This window comes from Phragmites australis, chromosome 24 (assembly GCF_958298935.1).
Source record: "Phragmites australis chromosome 24, lpPhrAust1.1, whole genome shotgun sequence".
Classification (NCBI taxonomy): domain Eukaryota; kingdom Viridiplantae; phylum Streptophyta; class Magnoliopsida; order Poales; family Poaceae; genus Phragmites; species Phragmites australis.
Window position 1 is genome coordinate 15,794,001 of NC_084944.1, and position 16,367 is coordinate 15,810,367.

The 16,367-nt window shown below is 42.5% G+C and overlaps 1 protein-coding gene and 1 non-coding gene across 4 annotated transcripts; one reads left to right on the forward strand and one right to left on the reverse strand.

Moving 5' to 3' along the window:
• Nucleotides 1-1,564: 1,564 nt before the first annotated feature.
• On the reverse strand, nt 1,565-10,158 carry LOC133907799 (uncharacterized). Of its 3 annotated transcripts, XR_009908033.1 has the most exons (10): nt 9,931-10,154; nt 7,790-7,915; nt 4,908-5,006; nt 4,237-4,379; nt 3,250-3,358; nt 2,937-3,044; nt 2,492-2,632; nt 2,172-2,415; nt 1,927-2,035; nt 1,565-1,767 (listed from the first exon to the last, which is right to left on the reverse strand). XR_009908033.1 is itself a non-coding variant. In XM_062349891.1 (9 exons), exons 1-9 carry the CDS (start codon nt 10,012-10,014, stop codon nt 2,022-2,024), a joined length of 1,068 nt encoding a protein of 355 aa, XP_062205875.1. In that variant the 5' UTR covers nt 10,015-10,154; the 3' UTR covers nt 1,785-2,021. The 3 variants fall into 3 exon arrangements, 2 of the variants coding, with proteins under 2 accessions (XP_062205875.1, XP_062205874.1); XM_062349891.1 differs by lacking the exon at nt 1,565-1,767 and having other exon boundaries at nt 1,785-2,035; XM_062349890.1 differs by lacking the exons at nt 1,565-1,767; nt 1,927-2,035 and having other exon boundaries at nt 2,053-2,415; nt 9,931-10,158.
• Nucleotides 10,159-13,213: 3,055 nt separating this feature from the next.
• On the forward strand, nt 13,214-13,353 carry LOC133908117 (small nucleolar RNA Z247). The gene has a single exon (XR_009908088.1). It is a non-coding gene; the product is annotated as a small nucleolar RNA Z247 (small nucleolar RNA).
• Nucleotides 13,354-16,367: the final 3,014 nt, after the last annotated feature.

The window sequence follows — 16,367 nt, forward strand, 5'->3', positions numbered from 1 at the left end:
ACGTGTACTTCTCAAGGAGAAACACCATCTAACCTTAACATCATCGTTAAGTGGGGGTCAGGAGGCTCTGCTTTGATATTTGAAGGACATGTGTCGCATGGGGGGATGTCCTTCGGATAAGAAAAGGATAGGGGCCCGTGTAAATTCTTAGATTAAGTGGTACAGGATAAACATATGGAATGAAGGAAGGATCAAATGTTTTTTTAAAAGTCCAATTTTTTTAACTTCGGCTAGCAGTATATGGAAAAGCATTTTAGGTACGTTCGATCATATCACTGTGTTCTTTTTATTACCTTTGGACAATATGTACCTAGAAAAAGGTTATGGGTAAATGAATAATTCCTCTCACACCACTGTAGACTTGAAAACGTCACTGACACCATGGGTTTGTGTCATCGAGACTTACGGCATATATCGAATTGGGAGTCAGAGTGTTGAAATCGGAGTTGAAAACAATATTGCCCTTTTAAAGTCAGATTCAGATATAATCTAGCGTACCTTTAGCCCCCAATTCACTGTCCATTACAGCTGCATGATGTAAGTCAATTACAGCTGTATGATGTAATGGATGGTGGATTGAGGATTGAATTCACGCTGTGACTTCAACTTATAAAGTTAGAGGATTTGAATCCAACCTAAAGTCATGGTGAGTCAGTGTTTTCAATCGATGCGGACGTGTTTCCACACCGATGGCTTTGTCCAATAGTTTCTAACATTATCCTTTTTTATTCTAATTTCTAGAAAAAAATATGAAAGTGAAAATTATTTTAGACATTTTCTGATCAATCATTTTCATCCCTACTAACGGTGGCATCAGACGAGCATATTGAAGATTATGTCAATGTCTAAAACAGCAAGTAAAAGAGATAGCCTAACCTTGTCCAACAAATCTAGGCAAGGAGAGGAGGCGTTGTTTGGTTGTTTTGTAGGTAAAAGAGATTAAGCTTGGCGTTTGGTTCTTTTGCCCGGTGAGCAAGCTTGCCTCATTGCACGCGCTCCCCTTGCCCGAGCTCCTGGCACGATAAGGATTTTCTTGCTTTAGCAAGCAAGCTTGCCTAGCAAAGCAAACTTTCAGTGCTACTACTAAACACATATCCTTGCCCAGCAAGGCTGGACAAGATATCCAAACATGTCCATAATCTTCCACCAATCATCAGATTAAGAACAGATAAAACAATGTTCCGACAAAGCACAGCTCTTAATGTGGTACTTGTGTTAGTTAACTATGGCTGTGAGCAAAACAACTCTCACAATTCTTGTCTACTACCGACATGTCGACCGATCTAAATAAAGTCAAAGGACCGCAGATGTTATTACACGATTGCTAGTTTATGAATGCCATGTTACTCCGCTAATTGCATTCTTGATATATCATCCATTCTTTTGTGAATGGCGTAATTCGCTAGATTGTCACAAACTCGACAGCTCAAGACAATAAACTAAAATTACTAGAACTTCTGTGTTCTTTCTTTTTCCAGAGATGACTGGTAATCATTGTGTGCAATCTATCACCTTTTCTTTTTTTTAAAAAAAAAACTTGCCCTTTTCATGTTGGACAATTTTTTGATTAAAAAATCAGCTGGTATTTATGACTGCACAAGCACTGTAGTACGCACAATTTTCTCATGGAACTTATAACTGTACGAGACAACCTTTTGAATCAAATTGACAGAATAAACACAAGCACGAAAAATATACAGGCCTCAGATCATCCACTGACAAGAAAAGTGCAACTAGGATCTCTGCATCACTTTAGTCAAATGCAATCTGCAAAAGAAAAATCATTGAGGTAATCAACTTTTTTCCCATTTAAAGACAAATTGGATGATCATAATCATGTCTCAGGCATAGGGAGTCCAATTTACAGGCCTACAAACTCAGAAGAATGGGTAAATCTATATGACAAGCCATATAATACAAACATACAGAAGTGCTTTCCATCTGTTGATGTGGTCTTTCGGCTTTCCCATTGGCAACACTGACTCCAATGTAGCTGCTGCGACATATGCTTCCATGATCTTCTACAAAACCAGTTCTACATAGGAGCAAAACGGCATATTCACTACTTCATATATGAAACAGCTGTCTCGATGAAATATATAAAGCGGACACATAATAGTGATGTATCATGAGCATATATAGTGAAGCTTGCAGGGTTGAGCTGAGCGTACCTAGTACCGTATTGGCAAGCATTGTGCTTGTTGGTATATGTTCATCAGAATCACATGATTCTGATCCACAATGCCGTGTGTCACCATCATGGCTACCTGAACCACGGTGGCCATTGCCTCCAGGACTACGATCGAAGGTGTCCCCTCCATCTTTCTGATCCTTTGAACTCCCAGCACTGCCATTTCGTGTGAAACCTTGGATCAGATCTGGCCTCGGTTCTACACCAACTCGTCTCAAATGTAGCTGACAAAGTTTTGAAAATTATTCTTCACAAAGGCTGATGACAAAGAAAGGGAAACAAAGGATGTACGTACAATACCTGAAGGTATAAATTAACCTCATCTGGACGTGACAGGAAAGGGAAATCACCACCAGACTTAAGTACAGCGCCCCTTGCACCTGGGTACCTTTCATTCAATTGGTCTTTCAACTGCTGAGGAACAGCAGAGTAGTCGTTTGTCTGTGCAAAGATGTTCACTACACAAAATTAACACACAAGAGATATTGCAGTCCCACAAATAATCTATTATGGTAAGAACCACTCTTGGCATGCTTCAAATGCATAGATTTTTGTAAGGTACCATGATTAAAGATGCTTATCTCCCACACCCACTGATAAGGTTATGAATAAATTTCCCAATCTTATGTTAACCAAAGGTCACAGTTCTTGCAGCCAATTGATGGAAGAGAGAACAGAAATTACGACGAGCCAATGTGAAATGTAATGTTTTGGTGATGTATTTCTTGAATTTTTGGTAACTTACGTCCATTATGGTGATGAGGGAGTCAGGCAGCATTAATGATCCAACTGATGCAACATTAACATTTAACATCAACCTTGACGAAAGGTCATCCCTTGACAATGTCTCGACCTGGCATGCAGAAGTATCAAATGAGAAGGCAGGCAGAATAGAATAGTAACAGCAAAACAGAATTGCCTTGTCATGTTCAAATTAGTCATCTAACTAGAAATGTTTCACTATATATCAGATTAAATTTGATTACTCATATGTGTAATGCAAAATAATATCACATTAAACATTTGTGAAAACAAAGTGCTCAAAGTTGGTGCTCAACCTGACCCACAACAAAATCAACTGAGTCTGCGATAAATGGTTCATGGGGACCATCTCTGATTCCTGTCAAGAGATACCGCTTCAGCAAAAATGAAGGGGTCCAACTAACACTGCAATATTGAAAGAAAAATTTGAACAGAATTGTTCACTATTAATTATACCTAGTAAATGAAGGACATCATATAAGCTACCAAAACAGCATCACTAATCAATGAAGGTAAGCTGCTTGGTTAGCTCAGTACTGTTGCAGAGGGCATATCTTGATGTTTGGTTAGATGCTTTTTCCTAACCAAACTGTAAAGGAGAAATTACTGTGTTCCAATTACAAGAAAATATGGGAGTGACTGACAAATTAATTATCCAGATATCGGGATGGACAAACCATTGGATGACATACTTTGTTAAATTATAATTTGATTTGCCAAACAGGACCATGGATTTCCATGCAAGTGTATTCCAACAGTAGCATTAAAAATAAGTGCAGCACAGCATAGCACAGCAACCCTAAATTGGTCCTTAGGCCATTATTATCTGTACAATGAAAAACACATTTAAAAAAAAACTAAAACAGACTTTTACAAGATACAAGATTCTACTCTATTCCGCAAAAACAACAGGTTTGACATATAAATTTGTTTTTTTACCAAATAACATATTTTCCAACACATAAACAAGTTTGTTCATAACTCCCATTAGATCCAGGTTTCAATAAAAACAACTTTAAAAATCCATGATGCAAAAACCCCTAAGGCAATTCAATATTATTCGTCCAATAGTTTATCTGGTATCTTAGGCAGAAATTGGTTCATCATAAGATTTTTGTGAAGCTGTGTAAGACTTCTAATTGCTTCATGGAAAACAATGGATGGATGTATATTCTCAAAATTCAGATGAGAAGTGTTTAGGCATGTGCATAGGCATAATACCACTTTATAATACAATATTCACATAATCTTACAGAAAGGCCTTTGAAGAGATCAATACATACACTGGCGACCATGGCATGGCAGCAGCAAACTTATGTGTCTCAAGAAAAGTATTTGACAGGACCAAGGACTTTACTCTCCTTGGACGGTGTTGAGCAAATATTTGTGCAAGAAATCCACCAAGAGATGTACCATAAATATGAACCTGCATTTTCAGGCAGTTCAATATAACTTAGCACTACAAATGAATTCCTCAGGATTCAAAGAAGTAAAACCAAGACTTGTGCTGTACATTTACAGGGAACAAACAATATACTAATCCTAATTTACTCTTGTTTTCTCAAGAAAGAGGAGAATAAAACAAAACTGCCAAGGGCAAAATCTACATATTTTGGCGTGGAAAAAGAAAAAGAAAAAGAAAAATGATGGCTTTATTCGAGAATAAGCAAGTAGGATCTTGCACTAATTTTAATTTCATGTACTTTCAGAGCTCATTATACCTCGGTAACATTTTTTTTCTCAAACACCTGAGGAAAACTTTAGATATGAAAAACAAAATTCAATTATAATATTTTGTAACAGGCCAAAGCACAAAGTGCAAAATGATAGGAATTCTAAGAAAATGGATCCGATATTTTAAGCAAAAATAGCAAAGAAACAGAGTGACAATGTCTCACTAAGCTAATAGCCTCATCCAACAGGAAAGAAGGAAAATGAGGTGGCATTTCCTTACATGATGAATGGTCATGGAGTCCAAAAATTTTTCAAACGAATGAATCCACTCATGGTGATTCCAAACTTGAGGAACATCAATAGATATCACTCGATAACCCTGAAAGGAAAATGAGAAATGAATATCAATGTAGTTCCACATATGTAATTAACTCATTATACCCCTGGCAAACAGAGATCAATAATGTTACTGCAACAGTTGACCTGGTAGTCAACTTCAAATTTGACACACTTCACAACACCACTACAATTTGGACTTCTTCCAACAATTCAAGCATGCTTGCGCATACTGCAGTTGTCATAGAATTGTACCATGTTTGTTAACAAATATTACCAAATTGTAACAAATCTTCATTGACAATGAAAATTTTAAATAGGTCCATTTTAAGCCCCCACCCCCTCCCTCCCTCCCTTCCTCCCTCTCAAACATTCCAAGAAGTCCACTTAACCTACTGAACAATGAACCCAGTGTTTAACTCCTCTGTTGATTGTGGATCTGATTCAGTACTGTTTTCGCCACATGGATGTGAATGTTAGCTGGTATGAGCACATGGACATCCACACAGCCCATCCTTTTTATTCCCACTCACCCATACATGTCAGAAAAATGACCAAACTAAACAGAACCAACCTTATGTAGTTCTCTCTCATTTATCTGTTCCTCTTTCTCACGAATACCATGTAATAAACCCATCCAGACAGCTACTGAGTTTGCTGACAGCAGCCGAGACAGGCTGTGGTAGTCATAGCAGGCCTGTGGTAGTCATAGCAGGCCATGATGTGGTGGGCAGAGACATAGACGTGACAAGCACCAGAGATAGCTACTGAGTTTTCATGGGGGCTAGCAGTGGAGTTGATCGTGCTTCCATGCTAGCTCTGGCGGTTATGGTTCGATGTTCTTGCCTACTTTTACTCACTCATTGGACCCAAGTCACATTATTCTCTTCCTCTTTGCTTCCAGTGCACATGCAATCAATCTAAGGTCATCGCCTCTGATTTGGGCTGTTTGCTTCCATTTCGATCTTAAAGTTGCACCTTGCTCTGTTAGCTGCTTTGATTCGTAGATTTTTGTTGTGGATTTTGGGGATTGGTAAAGAAACTATATAAGCGGAAATAGGGGAAAGAAATCATGTAATTACAATACGCACATGGACAAGATTAGACCTGGCATTGGGGTGTTATGTGCGGTATTAGGAAAGGTAAGTTGAATAGGCAAGTTGGATTCAGTTTAGGAAAGATTAAGATAAAGTTAGAAGTCGTATTAGATATGTAGCATAGTTAAACTTGGCTAGGAGAAGTAGAGTCAGTAGATGGAAAGAGATAAGTTGTAGTCAGGGAGGACTCGAGATGAAGTTTTTTTAGGATTCGAGTCCCAGTAGGTTTAGATTCAGCCAAACTATATATATAAAGAGCAGCTGCCCCTCCAGGGAATCAAACAAGCAAGCAAGAAGAATTAATCTAGTCTCCTCTAATATTTTAAGTCTCTCTCATTTATAGTTTAATATCTCATCCCTAGCAGCTAACGCCATCCGTCTATCCTCCCGATAGATGTTATCCCCATTATGATCTAGGATCATAACAGGGGTATCTCTCCATATACGGGAGTGAGAAAGGGTACTAGTTGGTACCGGCCGTTAGATCAAAGAGATGAGGAGTTTACGAGGTGAAGTAATAGCAGAAAGCAGCAATATAGAGAGAAACGAAGAGGAAACGAAAAGAAAAAAAATGATATCACATCCCTGTTTGCTGATATGGTTGCCAAGGATCAGCAAAAATCAATTATGTGCCCTCAAAAGAAAATATCAATGATGTGGTACCTGGTAAATCTTTGTGATCACGTATGTTGGATCAACATCAGGAAAATAACGCAACCAAACCACCTCAGGGTGCAAATTAACCTGATTTTCCAATGTTTATGAAGAAAGGAGGGGCCAGAGAGGAGGGGATAGAGTTGACCAGGGATTCACATTCCGTTTTGTAAAAAAATTCATCCAACGGCGGAATTAACGGAATTTGCGATTTTGGAAATTTCATTCTGAATTCCGGTCAAACTGATAGATTTTGTTTTGAAGAATTTATAGACCTTTATCTATAAAATCATCACAAATTCCTTTTTGTCCTGCTGGTTCATCGTACTGGGCTTTACTCGATAGGACTAGAGGTCGATCCCCAGCTACATTATTTGTATTTTTCTCCCTCCTTTTTGGCCCACTTGTAAGTGCAAAAAAATTGTACATGAAAAAGAAGACCGGCTGGAATTCGATCTCCCGACCTGCTACTCGAGCGGGAGGTAGTTTGCCAACACGCGAGGCATTTAACAATGATCTCATGCGAGCATTTAACGTATTTAATCGCTGCAAAATTCAAAAGAATTCAAACCGAAAAGTACATTTTTCGTTGAGCACCAGAAAACCCAGAATTTGCGAAATTTCGGTGAAATTCCACTGGAATAAAAATTCCCCGAGTTGGCAGGGATAGAGTAGTTCCTGAAATTCTACTAAACTACTGATTCAAGATTCAAATGTTTTCTCTGTTTAAATGCTCAATGGACCAAAATTTTATGTAACAACAAGATGGAAACTTTGCATACACAAACTATTTTGGTTGCTCCATAGAGATAATTGACTATTATCAGAAATTAAGAATACTTCATGTAAGATTACGAAGAAATTAAGAATACTTTGTGTAAGATTATGAAGAAGTTAAGAATACTTTGTGTAAGATTACGAAGAATAAGCACATGTATAAAGGTTGCATATCACCTAAGTATAAGTCTGCAGATAGCCAGCTAAGCAAGACACGTATGAACTCTCAAAAGACAGATACCAAAATCTAAATAAAGATAGCGAAATGGAAGGGACACATTCATCTTAGAGTACATACCTTCATAGAGAGGGACATGATCTGTTTATAGTACACATCAGCCGTCCCTGCAATTCCTGGGATGCAGACAAGGGGCGGCACAACCTTGGGGCCAAAATCATAATATCTCCACAATTTTGACCCAATCTACAAAGTTTCCAATGAAAATAAATAGCTCAGAAACTGGCCAAACATGTGGAATGATGGAAAAAGTTGTACATACTAAATAGAAACCACTTGAGCACTTATATTCCGAAAGGCATGTATCAGTGCAACACACATTATAACTCTACTGAATTGACACAGTGTAACATGGTAAACATGAGTTCCATACTGGATATGACAAATTGTCAAATTTAAATTTGAAGACAAATGGACTCAGCTACTCAGTGACTCAAGCAACTTCTGACATGTAAGGTTGATGTTTAAAATACATATCTATGAACATAATCAATGAATAAGTAGCCAAAGCCGTATAATTTGCGCTATCTGTTTCCATAATGCTTAAAAGGGGGCAAAAACAAATGTTTCAATGGCAAGAAAAGAACAATACTCCCTCTAGTCACAAATAAGTGTCGTTTTAGACATTTACACGGTCCCTAAGAAACATATTTGAGGCTCTTGTGATCCATGTAAATTCGGCAAGAGTTACCCAATAGGTAATGACGCCAAATCATCAGAGTATGCACAACTGCTGCAAGCTCAAGATCATGAGTGTGATAATTTTCCTCATGTGGCTTTAATTAGCGTGAAGCGTAGGCGACTACGCGTCCTTCTTGCATGAGAACACAACCAAGTTCAAAGCAAGAGGCATTGCAATAGACATCGAAGCTCTTGTGAATGCCCAGTTGTGTTAGAACTGGCGTTGTGGTGAGACGAAACTTCAAAGTCTGGAAAGCCACTTCACACTCCTCGAACCATTCGAACTTGACATCTTTTTCAACAATTAGGTTATGGGTTTAGCTATCTTGGAGAAATTCTCGATGAACCAACGATAATAACTCATGAGTCCGAGAAAACTCCGGATGTTAGCAACACTTCTGAACTACACCCAATCGAGTACATCCCACAAGAGAACAAAAAGATGTGGGTTCTAAGGCTCCAACTATGCATATCATACTATTCCTGGACACTGGTGTCAGAATCTAACTCGGATTCGGGTGTCCGATTCGGTAAAAAAAATTTGAACACACGAAATACAACTCGGAATCCGACACAGGTGTCGGAATACGACTCGGATTCGGGGTGTCCGATTCGATAAAAAAATTTGAACACAGGTGTCTAGGTAACACTCCCTAGGATTATTCCATAATATGAAGAGAATTGAAAAAATAGCAATTACATTACCATGCAACCACAACGATGCATTTGGTGAATGCAAACAAGAAGAGAACAAAATAGTATATATGAAAGATAAGACACACCTAATTTGGCCAGCAGCTCCCATCAACAAATTAAATGAATTCGTAATTGATAGATAACTTGATTGAGTACTAGTCGTGCAGACTCAATACAGAGACACAGAGAGTAAACTAAAACCTTAAGAAACTTAAGCTTAACAAGAGTACACCAAGTCACCAAGCAATACTAAAGCTAACCCTTCTTAAGCTTTAGAATGGGTAGATCATGACCAGACAACTGTCCCTGGGCACTTGACAGAAATGCTAGTTACTTTAATGCATATAATTTTATTCCATTATCTAAAAAACTTACTGCATATAATGCAAAAATCACAAAGCTTGAAATGTTGGTTGTCATCTCATCAGTTGAATTAAAAACGCTGCCTGAATTGAATAGCACCACAATGATATAGCCAAAACCACACCAAAGGCATGTGCCAAACAGCGATCGTGCTCCAGCAGATCTCGCATAGCAGAGATAACTCTTCATATGAAATTTCGCTTCAAAACCGTCTAAAACCCAGACCACTACCAAGCTGAAAAGTCCAACCCCCGCAGGAAACTAAACCGAAATCCCCGTGAGAGAAGGCGCTACCAGAGACCACACGGAGCTATCGACTTCGAAGCAACGTCGCTACGCTCCCCACGACCAAACTTCGAATCAAGCGCCAACCTGGACGCCGCCGAGTATCCGTACCCACAAAATTCGTGCGCGGGAGTGAGCACTGGGTGAGATGGGAGGGAGCTGCTCGGAAAACATACAGAGATCTTGTGGAGCGGGACAACGGACTTGAAGTAGACGTAGTCCCCCGGCGCCGCCGCCGCGCCTCCGCTGCCGCCCTTCATCCCCGCTCTGTCGCAGCCGCCGAAACAGCTCGGCGTCGGCGGCGAGATTCGATCGGGAGAGACGGAGGAGACGGTGACGGTCCGGATGACCGGATCGCGTCCAGTTTAACCACGCGACGAGGAAGGGGCTTTCCTCTGTGACGTATGGGCCCATGTGGTGTGGGACCCAACCGCATGGGTTCCTGTAACTGCAGCTGGGTCCCATCCTGGACGGGGGGCGGAGTTGAACGGATGATTGCTGAATGGCCGGGATTACTCACCCGGGAGTAGTGATTTCTGTGACTGACATGTGGGTCGTCAGTGTCCCGGTTATGATGGGGCCCGCATTGCAGTGAGGCAATGATGTTGGGCTAGGTTGTTTTTGCCGGGTGAGAGAAGGGAGGCGGGACAGCGTGAAGTGGACGGGCCTGGGCCCTGGGTCGCTTGGCGGCATCCGACATGTGGATCCCGGAGGTGCTCCACGCCAGGGGGGTCTGGACGACGTGTTACATGTTTCGAGCCACTGCAGGCAGCAACACCAGCATGGCGTTCCCTTTGGAACTTTGTTAATTCCATGGGCAGCGGGGCGCACCACTCCACCATCTACAACAGTGCAATCAATGGGCTCTCTTCTTCCTCTGCATCTTTCCCTCTCCTTTTCTTTTTCTTCTCTTTCCTCCTTTTTCAATAGAGTTCCAGCCTGTAGCAGAGCTAAAGCATCGCTGAAATGACACAATACATGTAATTCAGAAAAAAAAAATACTAATACTCTCGTTTTCTTAAGCAGAGTGTGGTCTACTGTTTGTTTCACAGCCACGGTTAAGTACGAAGTTGGTATAAAAACGAGTACAAGCCAAACAAACAGTAATAATATGGTTAGCACTCACCTCCAGCAGCTGATCTCAAGAAGCCAAAGCGTGTACATAAAAAGGAGATGCATCCACGATAACTATTTATATGTCCAGAACCTTATTAAGGAGCTTTATAGGAAAAAGAGATATGCTTTCTTTCTAAAACTAAATATATCAGAGGTTTTCGACTCGGTGAATTGGATGTATATGTTGAAAGTGATGGGGTTCAGACCAAAATGGAGGGAGTGACTGAGCATCATTTTCAGCTCCTCAACCTCACGCGTACTACTTAACGGAAACCTGTCAAGCCAATTTCGCATGCAAGGGGCTTGTGCCAAGGCAACCCCTCGTTGCCCATGCTGTTTATCATGGCAATAGACCTGCTGCAATGCATATTGCAGAAAACCAACAGAGATGGGGTGCTCAAGCCAATAATGTCAGGAACAACCAAGATAAGTGTCTCCCTCTACACCGATGATGCAGCAATCTTCGCTAACCCAACCATGGAAGAGCTAGAGGCTGTGAAAGAGATCCTAAAAGGCTTTGGAGAAGCTTCTGGTTTGCACACAAACTTGGAGAAAACTGAATTTTTTCCAATAAAGTGTGAACACATCGACTCTTCGGACATGCTAAAGAATTTCCCGGCTACCATAAAAAATTTCCCATGCAAATACCTTGGATTGCCCCTGCATACAAGAAAATTAAGGAGAATTGATTACCAGCCATTGTTGAAAAAATAGGAGGCAAGTTACCGAGATGGAAAGGAAAGCTAATGACAAAGGCTGGAAGGGTATGCCTAACAAAATCAGTACTAGCGTCCATTGTCACCTACCATGCCACAATCCAAAAACTCTCCGAATGTGTGATTAAAAAGATTGACAGAATCTCTACTACTTAAAAAGTATGTAGTGCTTCCTTCCCACTGTCTACCCTCCGTGGGTCCCACAACCTCCCGCACCATGGGCTCCCGCAAATGCGCTGCCGCACCGCGCGTGAGCGCGCACTCACGCGTGGGCCCATGTGCTTCCACCCACGCACTGCCACACCGCGCGCTCGCACGACGTGTAAAGCACGTACATTGAACTAGTAAGACAATTTTATCTGGACGGGAGATAATGGAGGGCAAAACTAGAAAGGGCACAGTCTAGTTAATTGACAGACAGTATGTAGGCCAAAAGACCTAGGAGGGCTCGGGATCCTTGATCTAGAAAAATTTGGAAGGGCTCTGCGGTTGAGATGGCTTTGGTTTAACAGGAAAGATCAAGATCGTCAGTGGTCAGGGATGGAACTACCGTGTGATGAGGTAGATAGAGCCCTCTTCTCTGCCTCAACTATGATCACAGTAGGCGATGGATGCAAGGTGGAGTTCTGGAACGACCGCTAGCTAAACGGAAGATCACCAAGAGAAATGGCACCTAGCATGTACAGGATAGAGTGCCTTAAGCATAAAACAATGTCGCATGAGCTGCAAGATAATACCTGGACAATATCAGTGAGGCGGATCAATACAACCTAAGAAATCACAGAGTATGTGCAGCTATGGATATCGATTCATTAGGTATACCTGCAGCCCGGCATCAAGGATGAGATTGTTAAACATAGAAGGATATATCTATTCATAGGATGAGATACTCAATATATGGAGCTGTGTCTCCTCCTTAATTGCTGTGATATGGAGCTGCGTCTCCTCCTTGGTTAACGTGAGTCTGTTGGCCATGCATGTATCTCTCCAACTGTACAACATCTATATATATGAGAGAACAAGACCCATAGGGTCATCCAGCGCCAATACATCTACATGGTAATAGAGCCAAGGTTTTTCATTGAAGATGTCGACTACATCTTCTTCCTCCTCCTCCTTCTCCCCCTCCGCTATTTCCAACTCGATGCAATCTACAATGGCAAGCGTTTTTGCACCGATTCCCCTCCACCATGCCGTTACCATTCGCCTCACCAAAACAAACTTTATCCTATGGCATGCCCAGCTCCTCCCTCATCTGCGGAGTACGAAGCTCATGGGCTTTATCGATGGATCCACGTCGGCACCATCCAAGTTTGTCGCATCATCGTCGGCTGTGGGTGCTGAGCTTGTACCAAATCCGGCTTATGACCGGTGGTACGATCAAGACCAACAGGTCCTCAGTGGCCTTCTCTCCTCGATGACGGAGGAGGTACTTCAAGATGTTGTCTCGGCTACAAGCTCCAAGGAGGCGTGGGACACCCTTCAACGGATGTTCACTTCTGCTACATGCGCACGTACTGTCCAGATCCGTGTTGAGTTGGCCACCACCAAGAAACGTGATCTCTCTGCCTCTGATTTCTTTCGCAAGATCAAAGGGCTGGCCTCCGAGCTGGGCGCCGCCGGTTCTGCCCTGTGCGATGATGAGGTGATCGCGTATCTCCTTGCCGGTCTCGGCTCTGAATATGACCCCTTCGTCACATCGATGACAACCAAGAGTGAACCACTCACGCTTGATGATGTGTTTGCACATCTGATGGCGTTTGAAGCCCGTCAACTACAACATCAAGCTGAACTGCAGCTGCATCATGGATCCTTGGCCAATTATGCTGGTCGTGGTGGTCAGCAGAGGAACCGCGGGCGTGGGGATCGCGGTCGTGGTTGTCCTGCGTATACCCGGGGTGGTGCGCCCTCTCGCTCTTCTGATGGCCATGGCTATCACCGCGGTAACTCTTCTCGCCCTCCATGCCAGATATGCGGCAAGATGGGTCATACTGCCGTCAAGTGTTGGTATAGGATGGACGACTCCTATCAAGATGATCCTCCCTCTGCAGCTATGGCGGTTATCTCCTCCTACAAGATTGATCCCAATTGGTACAATGACACGGGCGCCACCGACCATATCACAAGTGATCTCGACCGTCTTGCTGTTCGTGAACGCTATCATGGAGGCGAACAAGTCCAAGTCGGCAACGGCGCAGGTTTGCAGATTATGCATGTTGGTCATTCTTCAATTAATATTGCTGCTCGTCCTCTTGCATTGCGCAATATTTTGCATGTGCCTGATATTTCCAAACATCTCCTTTCCGTCCATAAATTTTCTCGTGATAATAACGTCTTCTTTGAATTCCATCCATGGCATTTTTCTATTAAGGATCGAGCGTCAAGGAGAAGCCTTTTGGAAGGGCGATGTGAGTCTGGCCTCTACCCCATCAAGCCGTCTGATGTCGCTGCTCTCAAGCACGCCTTAGTAAGCAGCTCTACTAGTCACGCCCAATGGCACGCATGGCTTGGCCATCCTTCATCCCAAGTAGTCCATTCAATTTTGCGTCTCAATAATATTTCATGTCCTAGAGAGTCACCTTTGCCAGTTTGTAATGCATGTCGGTTAGCCAAGAGCCATCAATTGCCATACAATAATTCTATTCATCGGTCTTCGTCACCTTTGGAACTGATTTTCTCTGATGTATGGGACCCTGCATCTCAATCCGTTGGGGGGTTTAAAATATTATATCAGCTTCATTGATGATTTCAGTAAATTTTCTTGGATATATTTGATGCATGATCGTACAGAAGCCCCTCGTATATTTTTGCAGTTCCAGGCACATGTTGAGCGTCTCCTGGATACTAAAATTAAATGTGTCCAATCATTGGGGCGGGGAATACCAGAAAATTCATAACACATTTTTTCGTTCTCTTGGCATAGCTCATCGTGTTTCATGTCCTCACACGCATCAACAAAACGGTTCTGCTGAACGCAAGCACCGTCATATTGTTGAAACTGGCCTTGCCCTTCTAGCTCATGCCGCCGTGCCCCTTAAATTCTGGGATGAAGCGTTCCTTACAGTCACATACCTCATCAATCGCCTTCCTACTCGTGTCCTTGACAACAAATGTCCTTTGGAACGTCTCTTCAATACACCACCCAATTACTCATTATTAAAAGTTTTCGGGTGTGCTTGTTGGCCTCATCTTTGTCCCTACAACAAACAAAAGCTCTCTTTTCGATCCAAGGAATGTGTTTTCCTAGGCTACAGTTCTTTGCATAAGGGGTACAAGTGCCTTGACACTGATTCCGGCCGTGTCTATATTTCTAGAGATGTTATTTTTGACGAGAGTGTTTTTCCTTTCACTAGGACTCCTCCTAGCCCTTCCCAAACCTTGCAACTGACGTCTATCAATCCTGATTTGCACATCTTGCATTTGGGTAACAGCAGTACTAATTTGGATTGTGATCATATGCAAGTATCTGTGCCTGCTAATTTTTTGGATGTAGAAAATCTGGGTGGACAGTTTAATTCCCAATCATTGGGTGCTCAGGAATCAGCGCCGGATTAGCCTCAAAATCCAGGCCAGCCAACCGCGTCCCCGCCTCGGGATTTCGCAACTCCTGTGTCCTCTGTCCAGCAAATCCCGGCAAGTGCTGTCGGCCTGTCCCCGCATGGCCCGCAGCCTTCCGTGGGTGCACCTCCTGCGGCAGATACGCCTGCACGCCCGGCTGCTACTGCTGGCCAATCAGAGCCCGGCATTTCGGCTCCTCCTGCCCATACGTATGGCACACGGCTCCAAAACAACATCAAGCGGCCAAAAATTCGTACTGATGGCACAGTCACATATTCTGTTGTCCGGACTTCTGATGCAGAACCCACATCTCATGTTATTGCTATGGAGCATCCACTTTGGCGCAGTGCAATAGATGATGAATTCCGAGCTCTTGTCAAGAACAAAACATGGCATCTTGTGTCCTCCTCGTGCTGGCCTTAATGTCATTGACTGCAAGTGGGTTTTCAAGCTCAAGCATAAACCAGATGGATCCATTGATCGTTATAAGGCCTGTTTGGTTGCCAAGGGATTCAAGCAGCAGTATGGGGTTGATTATGATGATACCTTTAGTCCAGTGGTCAAGCCTACTACTATTCACCTCTTATTATCTCTTGCAGTTTCACGTGGCTGGTCTTTGCGGCAAATTGATATTCAAAATGCATTTTTACATGGTCTTCTTCATGAGGATGTCTATATGAAGCAACCCCCTGGCTTTGTGGATTCGGCTCATCCGAATTATTTGTGTAAATTGAACAAGTCTCTTTATGGTCTTAAACAGGCTCCACGTGCTTGGTTTTCTCGCCTGAGCTCCACACTTTTGCAGTTGGGATTTCAGGCCTCTAAAGCAGATGTCTCACTCTTTATTTTCAACAAAGGGGGTGTCCAGATGTATATTCTCATCTATGTTGATGACATCATTATTGTGAGCTCCTCCTCATTGGCCACTGACCGCCTTCTTGCTCAACTCCAGGCTGACTTTGCGGTAAAGGATCTTGGTCCTCTTAATTATTTTCTTGGCATTGAAGTGCATCACACATCCCAAGGTCTTCTCTTGACTCAACAAAAATATATCAAAGATCTGATGACTCGGACCAATATGGTTGCTGCTAAGGGCGTTCCCACGCCTATGGTTCCCGGTGATAAATTATCTCTGCATAGTGGTGATCCACTTTCTACTGAAGACGCCACCCGATACCGTAGTGTTGTAGGTGCTCTCCAATACCTCTCACTAACGCGGCCAG